Below are 17,642 nucleotides of genomic sequence, written 5' to 3'. Positions count from 1 at the left end.
GCATTTACTTATGTTTTTGTATTTATTCATTCGTTTAAGCTTGTATACATTTATTTAGTGCATTTATTTTTACATGTATTTATGCAGTTATTTATTGCATTTAAATATGCGTTTGTTTATTCATTCATTTTGAATGAGTTTTTATATTTATATTTTGGCAACAAGCTGAAATTATTTTTTAGTTTTTTTATTATTTTATTTCATGTAACAAAGATGAGTTTTTGTGGTTGTAATTTGAATTTACTATAATAATCCTGGTAGTTACACAGCATACATTTATAGAATAATGTGTGAAATAATAATAAATTTAAAAAAAAAAAAAATATATATATATATATATACTCTCTCAAATGTTTCTTTTGACAAAAAATTGTATATGTATATAAATATATATGAATATATACATATAGTAATATGAACCGAATCAAAACTATAATAAATCTAAATTTAGCTGAATAATGACATCTTTTTTGCAGCCCAAATAGTTTTATAATGGATGAATGTTACATCATTGACACTGTTATTTTCCTGTTTTATTAATGTGCAGCTGCTTTGAAACAATCTGTATTATATAAAGCACTACATAAATAATGTAGTAACAATAAGACTACTGTATATTATGTTTCATACATATACAGTATGTGCATATGAAATGGTCATTTTCTCTCTTGTGTGTTTTGTCTGGCAGAATAACCTGACGTTCACGGGGGCCATAAACGGTGACGTGTACGTGTGGCGGGAGCATTTCCTGGTGCGTGTGGTGGCTAAAGCTCATACAGGACCAGTGTTCACCATGTACACCACGCTCAGAGACGGACTCATCGTGACCGGAGGCAAGGAGAGACCGTGAGTTCAGCTCTACACATTACACACAAGTTCATCTGCTGGGCTCATATGGTTTTTAAAAAAATTTTTTTTAGCTAAATAGGTTTGACCATTGAGAAAAAAATTCTTACACCTTGAATAAAAGTTCAAAAGTTTGGAGAAAGTAAGAATTTTCAATGTTTTTGAAAGATGTCTATTTGATCATAAATACAGTAAAAAATTATGAAATATTATTACTATTTATAATAGATGTTTTCTATGTGAATATACTTTAAAATATAATTTATTTCTGAGATCAAAGCTGTATTTTCAGCATCATTACTCCAGTCTTCAGTGTCACATGATCCTTCGGAAATCATTCTAATATGTATTTTAATCATCAATGTTAAATTTTTGGGGAAACCTTAATTTATTTGGTTTTGAATTTTATTTATTTGAATAGAGAGTTCACAAGAACATTTATTTGAAATAGAAATTAAGTGAAATTAGAAATAGAAATTAAAGTAAGTGTACAGATTTAAAATATTTTTTAAGGTAAACTTTTTCTTAAAGTTATACTACAAAAAATGAGCATCATGTTATCGCCTCACTGATGTGTATATTATGTATGTGCAGGACTAAAGAGGGCGGCGCTGTGAAACTGTGGGATCAGGAAATGAAGAGATGTAGAGCGTTTCAGCTGGAGACAGGACTTCCTGTTGAGACGGTCAGATCTGTGTGCAGAGGAAAGGTCAGTCATGCTTTCGGTTTCTGCAGACTTCACATAGACACAAGCAGTGATTTCAAGTGTAAGTTTAGACAGTGGTAAGATGCTTCTTTATTGGATGGCAGGGAAAGATCTTGGTGGGAACGAAGGATGGCGAGATCATCGAGGTGGGAGAGAAGAACGCCGCCTCCAACACCATGATCAACGGACACACGCAGGGACGCATCTGGGGTCTGGCCACACACCCCTCCAAAGACGTCTTCATTTCTGCCAGCGATGATGGAACCATCCGCATCTGGGACCTGGCGGATAAGGTGAGGGAATATGGGTAGTAGAGTGAAAGGAGGGGTGTTTACTCTACCGTTCCAAAGTATGGGGGCAAAAAGATTATGAAATTAATAGTTTTAATTAGAGCTGGGCGATATAGCAAAAAAATTTATCGATGTAATGTTTCATATCATTCGGTATCGATAATTATTGACATTTTTTATAACCTTTTTTAAAACAAAATTAAAAAAAAAATTATTTAACCACAATAAAAATTAAATATCTCATTTCTAATGTTTTATATGCAGATTAAATAGGTCTTAAGGAAAATTTTGACTTGTCTCCCGAGGCCACAGGAGGGCGCAATGAGCAAAATAATGCAGCACATTTAAATTGTCAACGCAAGGAAATAACTATCTATAAAAAAAACTTGCATTACGTCTAAATTAGCTAATGTAAATAAAATATAATTTCATAAATTGCATAAACAATTATGAACAAAACAGCATCATGTATTTATGCATTGCTTAATACAAAGAGCCAAATAGCCATTCACACAGATTGCATTTAAAAACATATGAGACGCAGTCAAAAGGAATAAACCGCCACAAATTCGTGACATGTTTTCTAAAAGTTTCAACTGTTTTAACTTTGCATGGCTACATCTCTTGTGTGAGACACGAGTGCAGCAGTCATATTTGTCCGTCTAAAAATGCGCTGAATATGCATCTGTGTGAATGGCTTGGTTTCTGTTTTAACCTAATCAAGATCTTCTCCGCATTGAGCTTCTATATTTCTCTAATATTTTGAATGCTTAACACAGCAGCGGCGCATCTCGTCGGCTAGACTAACAAAACATTCAAATGCAACAACATCACTTACATCATTATCACCGCATCTCACGCGCCACTGATGCGCACCTAACATTCAAATGCAAATGTTTATTTTAAATTCGACTAATATTCATTTTTTTATTAATCTAACCGCCTCATCACAGGCAGGCACAGCACTCATGTTTGTGTGTGCTGTCTGCATCACTCATAGCACGTGCCTATATCGTGCACTATATTGAACATTTTTTATATCGTTATCGAAGAAGGTGTACTGTCAATAAATATCGATGGCCTAGTTTTAATCATCAAGGATGCATTAAATTGAGCAGAAATTACAGTAAATACATGTATAATGTTACAAAAGATTTCTTTTTCAAATAAATCCTGTTCTGTTGAGCTTCATAAAAGAATCCTGAAAAACAAAATGTATCACCGTTTTCACAGACAACTGTTCAACAGTTTTGAACATTGATGATAATCAGAAATGTCTTGAGCAGCAAATCAGCATATTAGAATGATTTCTGAAGATCATGTGACACTGAAGACAGGAGTAATGATGCTGAAAATCCAGCTTTGATTAGAGAAATAAATAATATTTTGACATTTATTCACATAGAAAACAGCTATTTTAAATTGCAATAATATTTCACAATATTACTGTTTTTACTGTTTTTTTTTTTTTTTAAAGATCTTCTTGGTGAGCATGAGACTTTTCATAAACATAAAAAAAAAATCGTACCAAACTTTTGAACGGTACTGTATATCTATTAACCCTTTGGTGCTCCTCGTGCCGTGGTCAAAAATGACTGAATATATATATATATATATTTTATGGAATTATATGGAATTTTATGGTACTAAATTATACTTATGCTGTAGTTATAATCCCTATTTTTCCTGTTAACTACTTTTTGAGCATAATTTAATTTCCAACTTAAACTGCCATAAATCTTGAATGCTAGTTTGGAGCACAGAAGTTTGGTCTTAAAAAAAAAGGGAATAAAAAAAGTCTATTGTTATGAAAAATGCACAATAATACTATTTTCAAATATTTATATGAAATATATATTTTTCAATATGTTTTACTGTAAATCTGTGTGAAAATCAAAGCCATAAATCTAAACAAGTTGTGTTCCAAATTTGAGGTTGATATCTTAAAAAATGAGCTTTCAATAAGATTTTGTTTGGGCGCACTACCAAACGTTGAAATGAAAATGAAATTAGTTTTTCGAATCATGATTTTTTTTGTGTGTGTTCACATAACAAGTGCCAAAACCTTTACCAAGATTCACAACATTCTGAAGTAAAAAATACTTTTAAAAAAAAAAACCGTTAAATGTGCACCAGAAGGTTAATAATTTTTTTGTCTTCCAGAAACTCCTGAATAAAGTCAGTCTGGGTCATCCGGCAAAGTGCACAGCGTACAGTCCGAACGGTGAGATGGTGTCCATCGGGATGGAGAACGGAGAGTTCATCGTGCTGCTGGTGAATTCTCTGACCGTATGGGGCAAGAATTGTTGTTGTTTTACTTTATTATGTTTAATTTTATTTTGGTTAACGTTTAGTTTGATCCAAGTAATGAACATGTTTTTTATGGTTTTAGTTTTAGATAACTACAATAACCCTGATATATATAATATTTTGTCATTTTTATTTGTATTTTTTTAACTCAAATAAGAAACTAACTTTTAACACTAGTCTAAACCATTTAAGCAGCCAGCCAGAGTACAATTAAAGTTTGCATGAAATGAAAATTCGCCATCTATTTTGTAAATGCATGTTATTGATCTTATTGCAAACGATTAATCCATGCATATTTTTTTATTTTCTAAAAGCATCATTCAATACACACACAAAGTTAAATAAACAACCGATGAATAGAAAAAACATTGCAAAAACATTAACAACTAAAATGACATCTAATAACATCTAATAAATTCATGAAAAACATTTTTTATAAAAACATCTATCCTATCATCCTATCATCCTATCATCCATCCATCCATCCATCCTATCATCCATCCATCCATCCATCCATCAATCCATCCATCCATCCATCCATCCATATGTTCTCAATCACAGCCAGCATCTGTTGATGAGGTTAAAAACGCTCAGATTAAGGCGAGTTGATTTGGTGGGTCATCCTGTACACTCTTCCTTCTGTAATCCTCACATTATCACTCATGTGATGCTCTGGAAAGCAAGACAAATGCAAAGGTTAAAAAGAAAAAAGGGGTTAAGACGCAGCACATAAAGAAGTGTTTGGTAATTGTTCAGCAGGTGTGACAGAGACAAAGAAAGTGAGTCATATTTATCAGCTTTGGTGAGTTTTTTGTAAATGGGGAATTAATGTAATCTCAACAGCAGGGCTGCAAACGCGGATCTGCTCTCTTCTGCTTTCCTTCCATCAGGAAATACATTACCGCAATGCTGATCATCTGAGCTGTCTAATATAACTCATATGCTTTAATGCACATTTGTATCATTTCATGAGGATCTCCGATTAACTTTTGAATCTCTAAAGAAATGTTTATAGATAAAAAAGTTCTTGATAAGAAGCGTATTCTATGCTGAATCCAGATTTGTATTAGTGAATACTGTATGTAGGCCTACATAATCATATACATCAGATTTATGTTTAATAATTTAGCAGCCACTTTTATGCAAAGTGACTTATAAAACCACAAGCAATTTGCATTAAGGGTTATGCACAGGGATAGAAAAGCTAGGGCAGAATTAAAAATTAAGAGAAAACTGAATTATTATTATTATTAGCATAGTTATATTAATTCAGAAATGTAGAGAAAACTGAATTATTATTATTTGCATAATTAAATGCATTCAGAAATGTAGAGAAAATAGAATTCGTATTATCAGCACTATTTTAATTTCTATAATTAATGTCATGCTGATGTTTTCTTAACCAAAAAAAAATTATTATAATTCAGCCCAAAACTACTTAAAGGGATAGTTCACCCAAAAATGAAAATTATGTCATCATTTACTCACCCTCAAGTAGCTCCGAACCCGTATAAATGTCTTTGTTCCGCCGAACAGAAAGGGAGATATTTTGAAGAAAGTTTGTAACCAGACTGTTTTGGGGCACCATTGACTTCCATAGTAGGAGAAAAAAATACTATGGAAGTCAATGGTGCCCCAGAAGTGCTCTGTTTCCCACATTCTTCAGAATATCTTCCTTTGTGTTCTGCAGAACAAAGACATTCATACATGTTTGAAACTACTTGAGGGTGAGTAAATGATGACAGAATTTTCATTTTTGGGTGAACTATCCCTTTAAACGTCTAAATATATTTAACATGCAAATGAGTTGTTTCTAGACACTCCTCCTCCCACTCTGTGTCAACGCTGATTGGTCGCGCCAGCGCTCATTAGCATGCAGTGGGCGTGTCCACAGCCTGTCTGTTCGGATGAATGAGTAGAGCGCTTCAGTCGCGCATCGGGCAGCGAGCGAGAACTCAGCCGCTCTCCGGCGCTCAGAATGCGGCTGCGCCTGTGAACTCATCCCGCTCCCGTTCCCTGTGACGCCAACACTGAACGGGAAACATGCGGAACACTAAAAGAGCAACCCGCCTTCACAGCAAAGGAGAGTTATGGGTGAGTTTCTTACACTCATGAAAACTGCATTCATCATGGCATCGAATTCTCTTAACAGTAAATAATTGGTTACTCTTTATAATATCTTTCATTTATATAATAAACTTTTTTATATATATAATCCAAATACTTATTAGATATATGATTCCAATTCTAATAAGTATTTGGAGGGATCATTCTGGATCATATTGTTTTATGTTAATAACCTATTATTCAAGGATTTATAAGCGTTAACAAAAATTACATGTGAGTATATAGTATTATGATTTCGTTTGCAGGTTCATTGCAGTCCCTTGTACAGTGATAATCATATTTTCTGTCAAAATATCTTTGTGATTAGTTAAAACTGTGGTACCACCACTCTCATCCAAATATATATATATATACAGAGAGAGAGAGAGAGAGAAACTATGACAGAAATTATGGTTATCATGGTAAATAATTGGGTAAATATTTTGTCATATCAGTAAGGATGCATGTAGATTTAGTCCAACCATCTTCCCAGCACACACACAGTAATGTTAAACCGAATTGCTTTTGATGTGCTTAATGCATAATTTATATGCAAAAGATATTTGCAGTAAATATATACAATGGTTTCTTGACAATTTCCATGTATACTTGCCAGTGTGATGTTTTTTTTTAACTTCTGTTGCTTCTTTCTAAATAGTTTTTCTGTTATTTATTTCAGGGTTTGTTCATCCTTCTGTTGTACACCAGTCCTCTCTCCTGCTCGTCAAATTTCAGTCACCTCATCTATAAGATAAAAGAAGGATTACCTAAAGGGACACTCATAGGGGCTGTCAGTGCGGACTTAAAATTGGATCTTTCCGTCAATCCTCCTCGCTCATTCAATCTGGAGCTAAAGACGGCCAGCCAGCAGTACGTGAATCTGAATAACACGACGGGGGAGCTGTTCACATCTGCTGTGGAGATTGACAGAGAGGCTCTGTGCGTGGAGTCCCACGAGGGCCAGGGCTGCGCAATCTCTCTGGACGTGCTAATCCTTCCTCAACAGTACTTTCAGCTGGTTAAGGTTAAAATCATTATAGAGGATGTGAATGACAACCATCCGCATTTCCCTGTCGATGAAATCAGGGTGTCTGTGCCGGAGAACGCACCTGTTAACGCAAGGTTTGCGGTGGAGCAATCCGCAGTGGATCCTGACATCGGGATTCACAGCGTTCAAACATACTGGCTTGTTAATGACTATGGCGTTTTCACATTAGACGTAGAGGAGAACGAAGGCGGTGAACTGACGCCCTTTCTCATCATTACCGAGTATCTTGATAGGGAGACGCAAGCGGAGTATGTGACTGACATTATAGCCGAGGACGGAGGTTCTCCGCCGCTTCTAGGCACTGCAACTCTGAGGATTATCATCACGGATGTCAACGACAACTGCCCCAAGTTTAGAGAGTCGCAAGTGAACGTTACTGTTTACGGAAACACTACTAAGGGCATGCAACTGGCTCGTCTACAAGCCTACGATCCAGACGAGGGAGCCAACGCCTTGATCACGTATACCTTCAGTGAACGGGTCACCCAGGAAAGCAGAAACCTGTTTCATTTGGATACAAACACAGGGGTTCTTAAACTAGCAGGAAAGATTGACAACAACACCAGAAAACTCTACAAACTAATCGTGCTGGCCAATGGGCCGACTTGTATTCCAGAAGTTGCAACAGTTACCGTTCACGTCATTAAACAGCTCTCCGGCCCTCCGGTGGTTATCCCACGTTACATTGCTTCTGAGAAGGACGGTGTTGTGAGTATAAGTGAGTCAGAGCCATCGTTTTCACCCATTGCTTTGTTTACCATCAAAAACACTGAGCCACAACAGAAGATAGAGTGTCTTCTTGAAGGTACAGGTCCATTTAGGCTTTTACCGTATGAGCGTTTTAAAAACGAGTACCTGCTTGAGACCACCGAGCTATTGGATTATGAGCAGCAACAGGATTATGAAATGGTTGTTGTGGTTCGTAACTCTCATGGATTAGTAGTGAACACCGTAGTGAAAGTCCACGTGTTGGACGTTAACGATAATGCTCCGGTTTTCAAGCAATCCTTCATTGATATCACAGTGGAGGAGAACAACCCACCAAATACGTTCCTCGCTCAGCTTCAGGCCACCGATGCAGACAGTGAAAGCAGAGGTGAGGTGTATTACCTACTCGGTGCCGACGCTCCCACCATTTTTGACTTGGATCTGTCAACCGGGGTACTGATAGTGTCCACTTCTCTTGACCGAGAGGAAAAAGAGACGTACCGATTCATGGTGCGGGCCGTAGACCGGGGCACGCCGAGAAAGGAGTCAATCGCCACTGTGATTATCACCGTCCAGGATCGCAATGACAACAGTCCGCGGTTCATCAACAAGGACTTCACCTTCTTTGTGCCGGAGAACTTTCCAGGTTTTGGGGAAATTGGCGCTCTTACTGTTACGGATGCAGATGCTGGGGAGAACGGCTGGGTGGCGTTGTCCATTCTTAATGGGAGCGACATCTTCGTAATTGACACCGGACGAGGAGCGCTGCGGGCCAAGACCACTCTGGACCGGGAGCAACAGGGAAAGTACTACGTTTGGATCGAGGCAATTGACGGAGGCGAACCTGCTCTTTCTTGCATCACAATGGTGACTGTTCTCCTCCTGGATGTCAACGACAACCCTCCAACTGTTCTTTTCCCCCAGTCCAACCAGTCGTACATGTTAGTGCTTCCCAACACGCTTCCAGGAACGTCTATAACGGAGGTTTACGCTGTGGACCGGGACACGGGGATGAACGCTGTTATTGCGTACAGCATCATCAAGAGAACAGACGGAGAGCCGGGCTCATTTGACATTGACCCCTACACGGGAAACATCACCTTGAGGAAAGCCTTGAGCAATCGAGGCCTCTACAGTTTGTGGGTCAAAGTCAGGGACCACGGTCAACCAGAACTCTACTCTACTGTACTGGTCAACCTGTTTGTGAACGAGACAGTCAGCAATGAGACCCTCATTCAGAGTTTGTTGCCCAGAAGTGTAGATATTGACCATGGTGAGCTTCCTCCAGATAAGGAAGGGAGGAAGGGTGAACAATTGCCAAATCTGTGTGGCGAGTACCAAGTGTTACTACTTGCATTGACAGTTACCTGCCTGGGATTGTTTCTGACCGTTTTGTCGTTGGTGACGTTCATTTGCTGCAAGAAAAGAAAACCGAAAAAGAAGAGGTTAGACAGTGAGATTCCTTTAAATCTCATCAACCAAGAAACGATGGACAAGAGCCTAATGGAGATTTCAAACATCTGACACTACAAAAGTACTGCCCAAATTAGTCTGTTTACAATGTGTTTTGTGCATCTTAATATCTCTTAAGTATATGATTTGAACATATGATGTATATATTGTGCATACAGTATGTTTTATAACTATGATGAAATCTACAAATATATATATATATTGACAAGATCGCTGCAAAGTATGAAGATTTTGCTATTTGCATTTGCTGCCCAACATGCTTTTAATGTAATTTATCTTTCAATGGTGCCCTCGGCAGTGTGTTGTGTCAAATTGGCAAACCTCTTTTATATGCCTGTCTTTGAAGCCCAATGCACTTCTCTACAGGAACATCGTTCTCCCCATGGAATGCTGTTCCCTTTCAGATGTAATGCTCCTTATGTTTGTCATCACCCTTCTGAAAAAGATGAGAAATCAATACCACATTGATTCCTCAACTGTTTCTCAGTTATTAACAGGTGTTGTTGGACATTTTGTGTTTTCTGTAGGATACTAGGCTGGTGTGCAATGCCCTAATGAGTCTCTTGAACCCCAAAATGTCTTGGTTCCTCCAAACGGTTTGTTCAGGTCTGTTTGTGATGACTTTTGTGCACATTCTTCAAAGCAGCTAAGGCTACATTTCTCTGATCTCATTTCTGTGTAAGCAAAGAATTCATGAACATTAAAGTGCTTTATTTTCTTATTAATAGCTTGGATATGATTACCTTTCATGTATTACCAACTAAACTGGTATTAGAAGTGGACTCAGCATTTGTGTTGCAGCAGTCGTTGCTCAAAAAGTTATCACTGAAACATTCTTTTAGGAACATTTAAGCAGCATCATTTTGTCAAATAAGGGTCTTGAAAAATTGAATCATAAGGATAATTCAAAAACCATCTCAGTGTTTGATTTGGCTGTGTCTAGATGTCATTTACAAGTTGAAGTGCTTTGTTCTCGGAATGTGTTTGTACACATAATGTTGCAGTTTTCTTTAGAAAAGATATAATGCAAATGGTTACCAGGAAAACGGTTTGTCATCTTATCGGAGACCAAATCACAAACTTATTTACATTGAAAAATGGCATTCAGTGAATCAAGATGAAGATATAGTAGTGTGCTGCTGGTGCCAAAAAAACTATGAAAAAGATCTTGTGTGATTGTATTCTTCTAAATAATTGTTGTATATGTGCATCAAAACATGAAAGTTGAAGTCAAACAATGTTAATTTCACTATAATTTCATGTTCTTTTCAAGCAGCTAGCATTACGCTAAAGCCTGATGGCGATTGTTCACGGAGGCTTTTGGTTGTGCTGTGGTTGGCATCTCATTCTGCTCTTTTTAATCTACCTCTTTGTGTCAGACCAAAAAGATGGCTTCTCCAGTGTCCCGACTCATTACAGAGGTCAGAGCATAAGATGTTTTTTTTAGCAGATACGAACTGTAAAGGCGCAGCTCTATTCTGGAAAAGGGGGCGGGGAGCAGCAGCTAATTTGCATTTGAAGACACAGACCCGAAAATTCTTTTGTCCGTCGGGCTTATAGTGTTTAAAGTACAACTGCTATAATTTTTCTTGTTAAAAATGGTTTTGAGTTTGCGTGCGATACCATTTTCTCCAATCTTGGCACTGTAAGCGCTTCTCGAAAACCTGACCAGCATGTTTTTGAAGTGGTTAGTGGCCTTTCCTCACTCTTGACACTGTTTACCATTCCAAATAACACGATAGCTATCTACTTTGCAGACAGAAGGTGCTTCAAACTGACTCGCTGCCTCTGAATCATGCGCACAGCCGCAGATTTTCTTTCCAGATTATGAGGTGCGACAATGTGTTTGAATCCAAACCAGAGTCAAATGTGTCTTCAAAGCAGTACATGGAAATGAGAAATGGTTACGCTATAGTCACAAATTTGGAAAGTGCATTTTCATTGTGACTATGAAATAAATGGAATTTAAAAAAATATATATTTTCTACCATTCAGAAGTTTGAATGCTCACCAGGGCTGCATTTATTTGATTGTGAAATGTAAAAAAAAAAAAAATTTTTTTTTTAATGTACTTCATGTGATCAAAGCAGAATTTTAAGGCTTCAGTGTCACATGATCCTTCAGAAATCATTCTAATATGCTGATTTGCTGCTCAAGAAACATTTCTGATTATTATCAATGTTGAAAACAGTTGAGCTGCTTCATATTTTTGTGAAAACCATGATGCATTTTATTTTTCAGGTTTCTTTGATGATCAGAAAGTTCAAAAGAATAGCATGTATTTGAAATAGAAATCTTTTGCAACATTATAAATGTCTTCTCTGTCACTTTTGATTAAATAAATGCATCATTGCTGAATAAAAGTAAAATTGCTTAAAAAAAATCTTACTGTCCACAAACTTTTGGAATAGTAGCATACAGTATGAAATACTGAAAAAATACAAGATTTGAAAAATAAATCACCTCTTTGTTGATTTATAGGCGGCTCATGCCTTATATAAAGTTCTGAGACAGTATGACGGTATCATAATCTGATGCCACCATTTGTACCTAAGTGGTGTTTTTGATAATCAAATGGCAACACACAGTATCAAGTTACTTCAAAGAATACCATTATATTGGCAAGTATCATGGTAAGTTATCTGAACAAAGAGTTTATGTTAAAACTCACGACATACTGTAGCATTTTCCTGTGCATATGGGGTAAAATTATATTATTTTCCTAACCTATTTAAGTTGGCATCTGCAATGAAAAGTGTGCATTTCATATCTGTCTCCCATACTGAATGTGAGTTTGCAGTGTGTTGTTGATGATCTACTTCTTTTGCAATAACATGCACTGTTGAATCGTGTTCAAGAAGACCAGGAACATTAAGAAAGTCATTCTTTTACATATTTAAACATCTGCGTTTCCCTCTAGCTCATTACTGTCAGTTTGCTTAAAGGGGTCATAGGATGCCCATTTTCCACAAGTTGATATGATTCTTTAGGGTCTCAATGAAAGTCTGTAAAATAGTTTGGTTAAAATTTCTCAATGGTAGTGTAAAGAACAGTCCAAAAACAGCTCTTTTCAGATCAAGCCGTTTTGTAGCATTTTCCTTTAAATGTTAATGAGCTCTGCTGACTCCGCCCCTCTCTTCCGAGCCGCTCTCAGAGAGACTGTTTACTTCAGCCGCATTCATCGTGAAACTTGCTAATCAGCACATTGGGGTAAAGATTTGAGCAGATTAAACAAAAACCACTGGGTGGATTTTTATCATTATAGGGTGGTTGTGTACACACACTGCCAACACACATCTCAGTTCAAACAACTTGTAAAAGTACATGTAGCATCCTATGACCCCTTTAAACTAACATCTGAACCTCAGTTAAAGCTCTAGCGAAGGTGCAAACACAGGAAATGACATCAGCCTGACCTCATAACTCACCCAATCCTCTGATCTCTCCACAAACACGATGTCTGTTCTGCTTTTCTTGGCTCTGTTGGGGGAACTACAAACATTTTTGTTGTTATTTCATTACATTTCAGCTGCTAATATTTTCATAGAACAGATATGTGATGTTTTTTTGTGCAATCATTAATTTGAAGATTTGTTGTTGGTCTGAAGTGAGCAGGGCGTCTAGTCTTGTTGTGTTAAAGGAATATTTCAGATAAAAATGAGCATTTACTTAAAATTGTCGCCACCCTCAGGTCATCCGAGATGTAGATGAGTTTGTTTCTTCCTCAGATTTGGAGAAAGTGGGGACATTTTCAGCAAATTTAAATTTTTGGATGAACTATTTCTTAAAGAACAGCGCAGCAGATCTTGTACCGTGTGTGTGTGAGCGTTTGACAGCGTGCCATTCTCTTCCTTTGGAAAGTGCTGGATCTGAAATTACGTTCAATTATTAATCACGTAGACAGCAAGTAATTACTATCAGTCATGGGCTGATCCCATTTCCAGATCAGCCTTATAGTTCCTCCTATGCTTTGAATCCAAACAAACGTGGCCACATAAAGCCGCTCGGTCTCGGGTTTCACAGTCACGGACCGCGCCGCCGTCCATCGCCTGGCCGTTATGACACCGGATCCACCTTCATCTTCTCAACTCCTGTCTCTGCACTTCAATAATACATTCAGATATTATTCTCCTCCCCAAAATCTCAGCCTTTGATCTAATAGGTCTTTTTAGGCCCGTGATGCAATAGAAAATAATCCAATCCAAGCTTTTTGATCCTCATCCGAATTATGTTGCCTATTTAAATTATTAATCACGTAGACAGCAAGTAATTACTATCAGTCATGGGCTGATCCCATTTCCAGATCAGCCTTATAGTTCCTCCTATGCTTTGAATCCAAACAAACGTGGCCACATAAAGGCGCTCGGTCTCGGGTTTCACAGTCACGGACCGCGCCGCCGTCCATCGCCTGGCCGTTATGACACCGGATCCACCTTCATCTTCTCAACTCCTGTCTCCGCACTTCAATAATACATTCAGATATTATTCTCCTCCCCAAAATCTCAGCCTTTGATCTAATAGGTCTTTTTAGGCCCGTGATGCAATAGAAAATAATCCAATCCAAGCTTTTTGATCCTCATCCGAATTATGTTGCCTATTTCTTTCCCGTTTCTCACTCCGTCTCCCTCGAATATGTGAAGATGATGGGCTAATTCAGGGTCTGTGAAAGCTTTGTGGCTTCGTTTTAAGGCATAATGGCTGTTGTCAAAGCAAAGGAACGAGGCCAAAAGCCCCAACGCCACTCAGCTGCTTGTTCTCTTGTGGATTATTCCTCTGCTTCGTTTGTTTAGTTAGTCATATCACGATTCACGATTCTGAGTTTGTATCGCACAATTTAGACGTTTTTCTTGCGATTCTGAGTTTGTATCACAATTCTAACTTTTTTTCTCACGATTCAAAATTTTGTATTGCACAATTCTGACTTTTTTTCTCACAATTCTCAGTTTGTATCACACAATTCTGACTTGTTTTTTCTTCACAATGCTGAGTTTTGTATCGCACAATTCTGACTTTTTTCTCATGATTCTGAGTATCTCGCAAATGTTGATGTTTTTTTCTCACAATTCTCAGTTTGTATCGCACAATTCTGACTTTTTTTCTCACGATTCTGAATTTGTATCGCACAATTCTGACTTTTTTTTTCTTCACAATGCTGAGTCTTGTATCGCACGATTCTGAGTATCACGCAATTTTGACGTTTTGTTCTCACGATTCTGAATTTGTTTCGCACAATTTGAACTTTTTCTCGTAATTCTGAGTTTATATATCTCAATTCAGAATTTTTCTCGAAATTTTGTGTTATATATATATCTCACAAAGCCGCAATTCCGACAAAGCCACAATTACCACAATTCTGATAAAAAAAGTCAGAATTGTTAGATAAAACGTTTATCTGTTTCAGTTTAACGCTGTCACTCTAATCAAGATCTACAAAGTTTTATGCCAGATAAATACTGCTTTGATAGCTGAAACATCCATTTAATCTACAAATTAAATGTTTTAAAGATATTTCCCCATATTTCACCATCTTTGCAGTAGCTTAACTTCAACCATTTTCAAAACAGTGTAATCTTTCCTTTTACTAGTAACACTCACTCTCTCATTTGTAGCAAAGAAACAAACAATTCAGTCCGAATGCAATATTTCACATTTTTCTTTTCGTAGTGAAATATTAAGTTGCACGCTGCTGTTTTTAACTTTTTCTAGTTTTACTACTGGTATTTAGTGTCCATTTATGGTCAATTTGAATTCTGTCACCCTAATTAAGTATTTATGCCAGATAATGATGGCAAGAATTTGTTTTTAATTTTATTAAATATTTAATTTGATCTAATAGTTAAACATTTAACAGTTAAAATATATATATATATATTTTCAAATAAACATCACTGTTGCCATGACAACGGACTGACAATGAGAAAAAGTAACATAAAAAAGTAACATTATAATATGATTTGTAACTTTTTATGAGCAATTAAAATTTGTAACATTACTTTTAAAAGAACCATTTTGCTGTATCATCTCTTTCCTTGTATTTATTGATTCTCAATTCAATACTGATTGATTTATCAACAACAATCTATAACAAGCGCATATGCAAATATTTACCTGCATCAAAAGAGTGTCTGCATTTCCCATCAGCCTCTCTGCTTTGCGGTGTTTTCATAGCTTCTCATTTACATAGTAATGATGTTTTGTGGATTTCAGATGCATTATTCACTGTTTCCTAATGTTTTATTTTTCTCTGAATCTCTCTAAAAACATGCATTAATTCTCACAGGAGAGAAAATGTCTGGTGTTTAATACGACTGACTGCCATAAAAAGCCATAAAAAGCATAATCATCCTCCTGACAGCATAATGCATATTGGTGAAATATCTCTGTTTTTTGTAATGCAGACAGCTATAGTATCGCCATAACCTCAGTTAATCCACAGGCAGATGATTGTGCTGGTAAAGGCCCCACTGTGTGAAACCCGTCTTAAAGAAAAGTAAACCCGCTGCTGCTTTGACCTATTTCTCTACCTCATTGTTCATATGACGCTTGGGACCTCCTGACAGCATAATGCATATTGGTGAAATATCTCTGGTTTTTGTAATGCAGACAGCTATAGTATCGCCATAACCTCAGTTAATCCACAGGCAGATGATTGTGCTGGTAAAGGCCCCACTGTGTGAAACCCGTCTTAAAGAAAAGTAAACCCGCTGCTGCTTTGACCTATTTCTCTACCTCATTGTTCATATGACGCTTGGGTTCTGGCCTTCACTCAACACAGTGCTGTCATTGTTGCTCCTGTTAAGATAATAAAAAAGTTAAGTGTGTGTGTGTGTGTGTGAATACTGTAAATTAAATTGAAAATGAAAAATTTGAAAGTCAAAACTGATAATAATGTGAACTGATAATGTGTGTGCATATGTTTCCAAAAACTTTTTTTTTTTAAATAGATTACTATATAAATAACAATAACGCAAAATAAAGTTAGAATTTATTACAATGAAATATATATATATATATAACATGCATAAATATCATGATTATAAATAATAATAAAAATATTATATTTCAAATAATAGTTTATCCAGCCTTTTTAATTTAAGATTATTTTATTAGTTTACAGTTTTTATTATTTAAATGAAATGATTTATCATCATTTTAATTCAAATATATATATATATAATTAATAATACAAATACTGCATCTGTGAATTACTGCTGATTACCACAGAAACCGATTAAACATAAACCTCAAAATCAATCAAAATCACATTTTCAGTACTGCACTTACAATGAAAGTCTAAAGGGCGAGACATTACATTTCGAAAGCTCAGTCACGTACAACAAGCTTTCAACTATTGCCGTTTTGCTCCAAAGTCATTAATCCATCTAAACCAATAGAGTCCCAAAGCTAAAGAGACAATGCAGACAACTTCACAGCTCACATGACACGCTTGTGCAGAAAAATGAGTTCATATGAGCCGCACACTTTTATAGACTTCCATTACTGTAAACTCGACTTCAGCTTTACAATCAGAGTTCAAATGATCAGTGTGTTAATGGCCGACCGGCTGCAGATGCGCTACATAAAGCTTAATTTGTTTTGAACCGGAACAGTATTTTAACCCTTCAGCGGCGTCTCTGCATCTGTTCTTGTGTGTCTGTATGAGAGCTTATGCTGAAAGCAGTCAGCGGCTAATGTACGATACTGTAGATGTGAAGCTATAGCTGCATTTAAATGCAGATTATACAGCCCTGAATGTCAGATTAAGAAAATCACTGCATTTCTGACTCTATTGAAGCATAGAAATAAGCCTTCTATAGATATTAGTGGGTCAGAAGAGGTTCAATGCATCTGTCGGATATGATCTAATATGAGTTGCATGTGTTTTTGAATTCATAAAGCATCATAAAAGCTCATAAAAAGCTTCTAATTGCCCTGAAACAACATTCAGAAGCCTTTTTACTAACTAAGCGGAATATCTGATAGACTCACCTTTCGGGCCCAAACAAACAGATCAATGTTTTTCACTTATTTAATAGGGACAATGAACAACAACTGAAGGCCTTTATAAAGGGCATACTTCAGAAACCAAAGTCATGCAGTTTTAAAAGAATTCTTCATTTTTCTCTTTCTGTGTTATGATTACTGATTCACTTTT

The 17,642-nt window shown here is 36.6% G+C and overlaps 2 protein-coding genes across 2 annotated transcripts in view; both read left to right on the top strand.

Moving 5' to 3' along the window:
• Positions 1-5,073, top strand: part of LOC107557397 (EMAP like 6) — a 60,344-nt gene extending 55,271 nt beyond the window's left edge. The window contains exons 32-37 of the mRNA XM_016240804.1: positions 689-846; positions 1,441-1,555; positions 1,657-1,845; positions 4,006-4,147; positions 4,912-4,954; positions 5,043-5,073. Coding sequence (XP_016096290.1) covers positions 689-846; positions 1,441-1,555; positions 1,657-1,845; positions 4,006-4,147; positions 4,912-4,954; positions 5,043-5,073 — 678 coding nt within the window. The remainder of the gene's footprint in view (positions 1-688; positions 847-1,440; positions 1,556-1,656; positions 1,846-4,005; positions 4,148-4,911; positions 4,955-5,042) is intronic.
• Positions 5,074-6,095: 1,022 nt separating this feature from the next.
• Positions 6,096-10,190, top strand: LOC107557419 (protocadherin-20-like). The gene is made up of 2 exons (XM_016240834.1): positions 6,096-6,246; positions 6,938-10,190. The coding sequence occupies exons 1-2, from the start codon at positions 6,196-6,198 to the stop codon at positions 9,536-9,538; spliced, it is 2,652 nt and encodes an 883-aa protein (XP_016096320.1). The 5' UTR covers positions 6,096-6,195; the 3' UTR covers positions 9,539-10,190.
• Positions 10,191-17,642: the final 7,452 nt, after the last annotated feature.

This window comes from Sinocyclocheilus grahami, unplaced genomic scaffold (assembly GCF_001515645.1).
Source record: "Sinocyclocheilus grahami isolate Dianchi unplaced genomic scaffold, SAMN03320097.WGS_v1.1 scaffold601.1, whole genome shotgun sequence".
NCBI lineage: Eukaryota > Metazoa > Chordata > Actinopteri > Cypriniformes > Cyprinidae > Sinocyclocheilus > Sinocyclocheilus grahami.
This window is presented reverse-complemented; position numbering and strand designations above follow the sequence as displayed.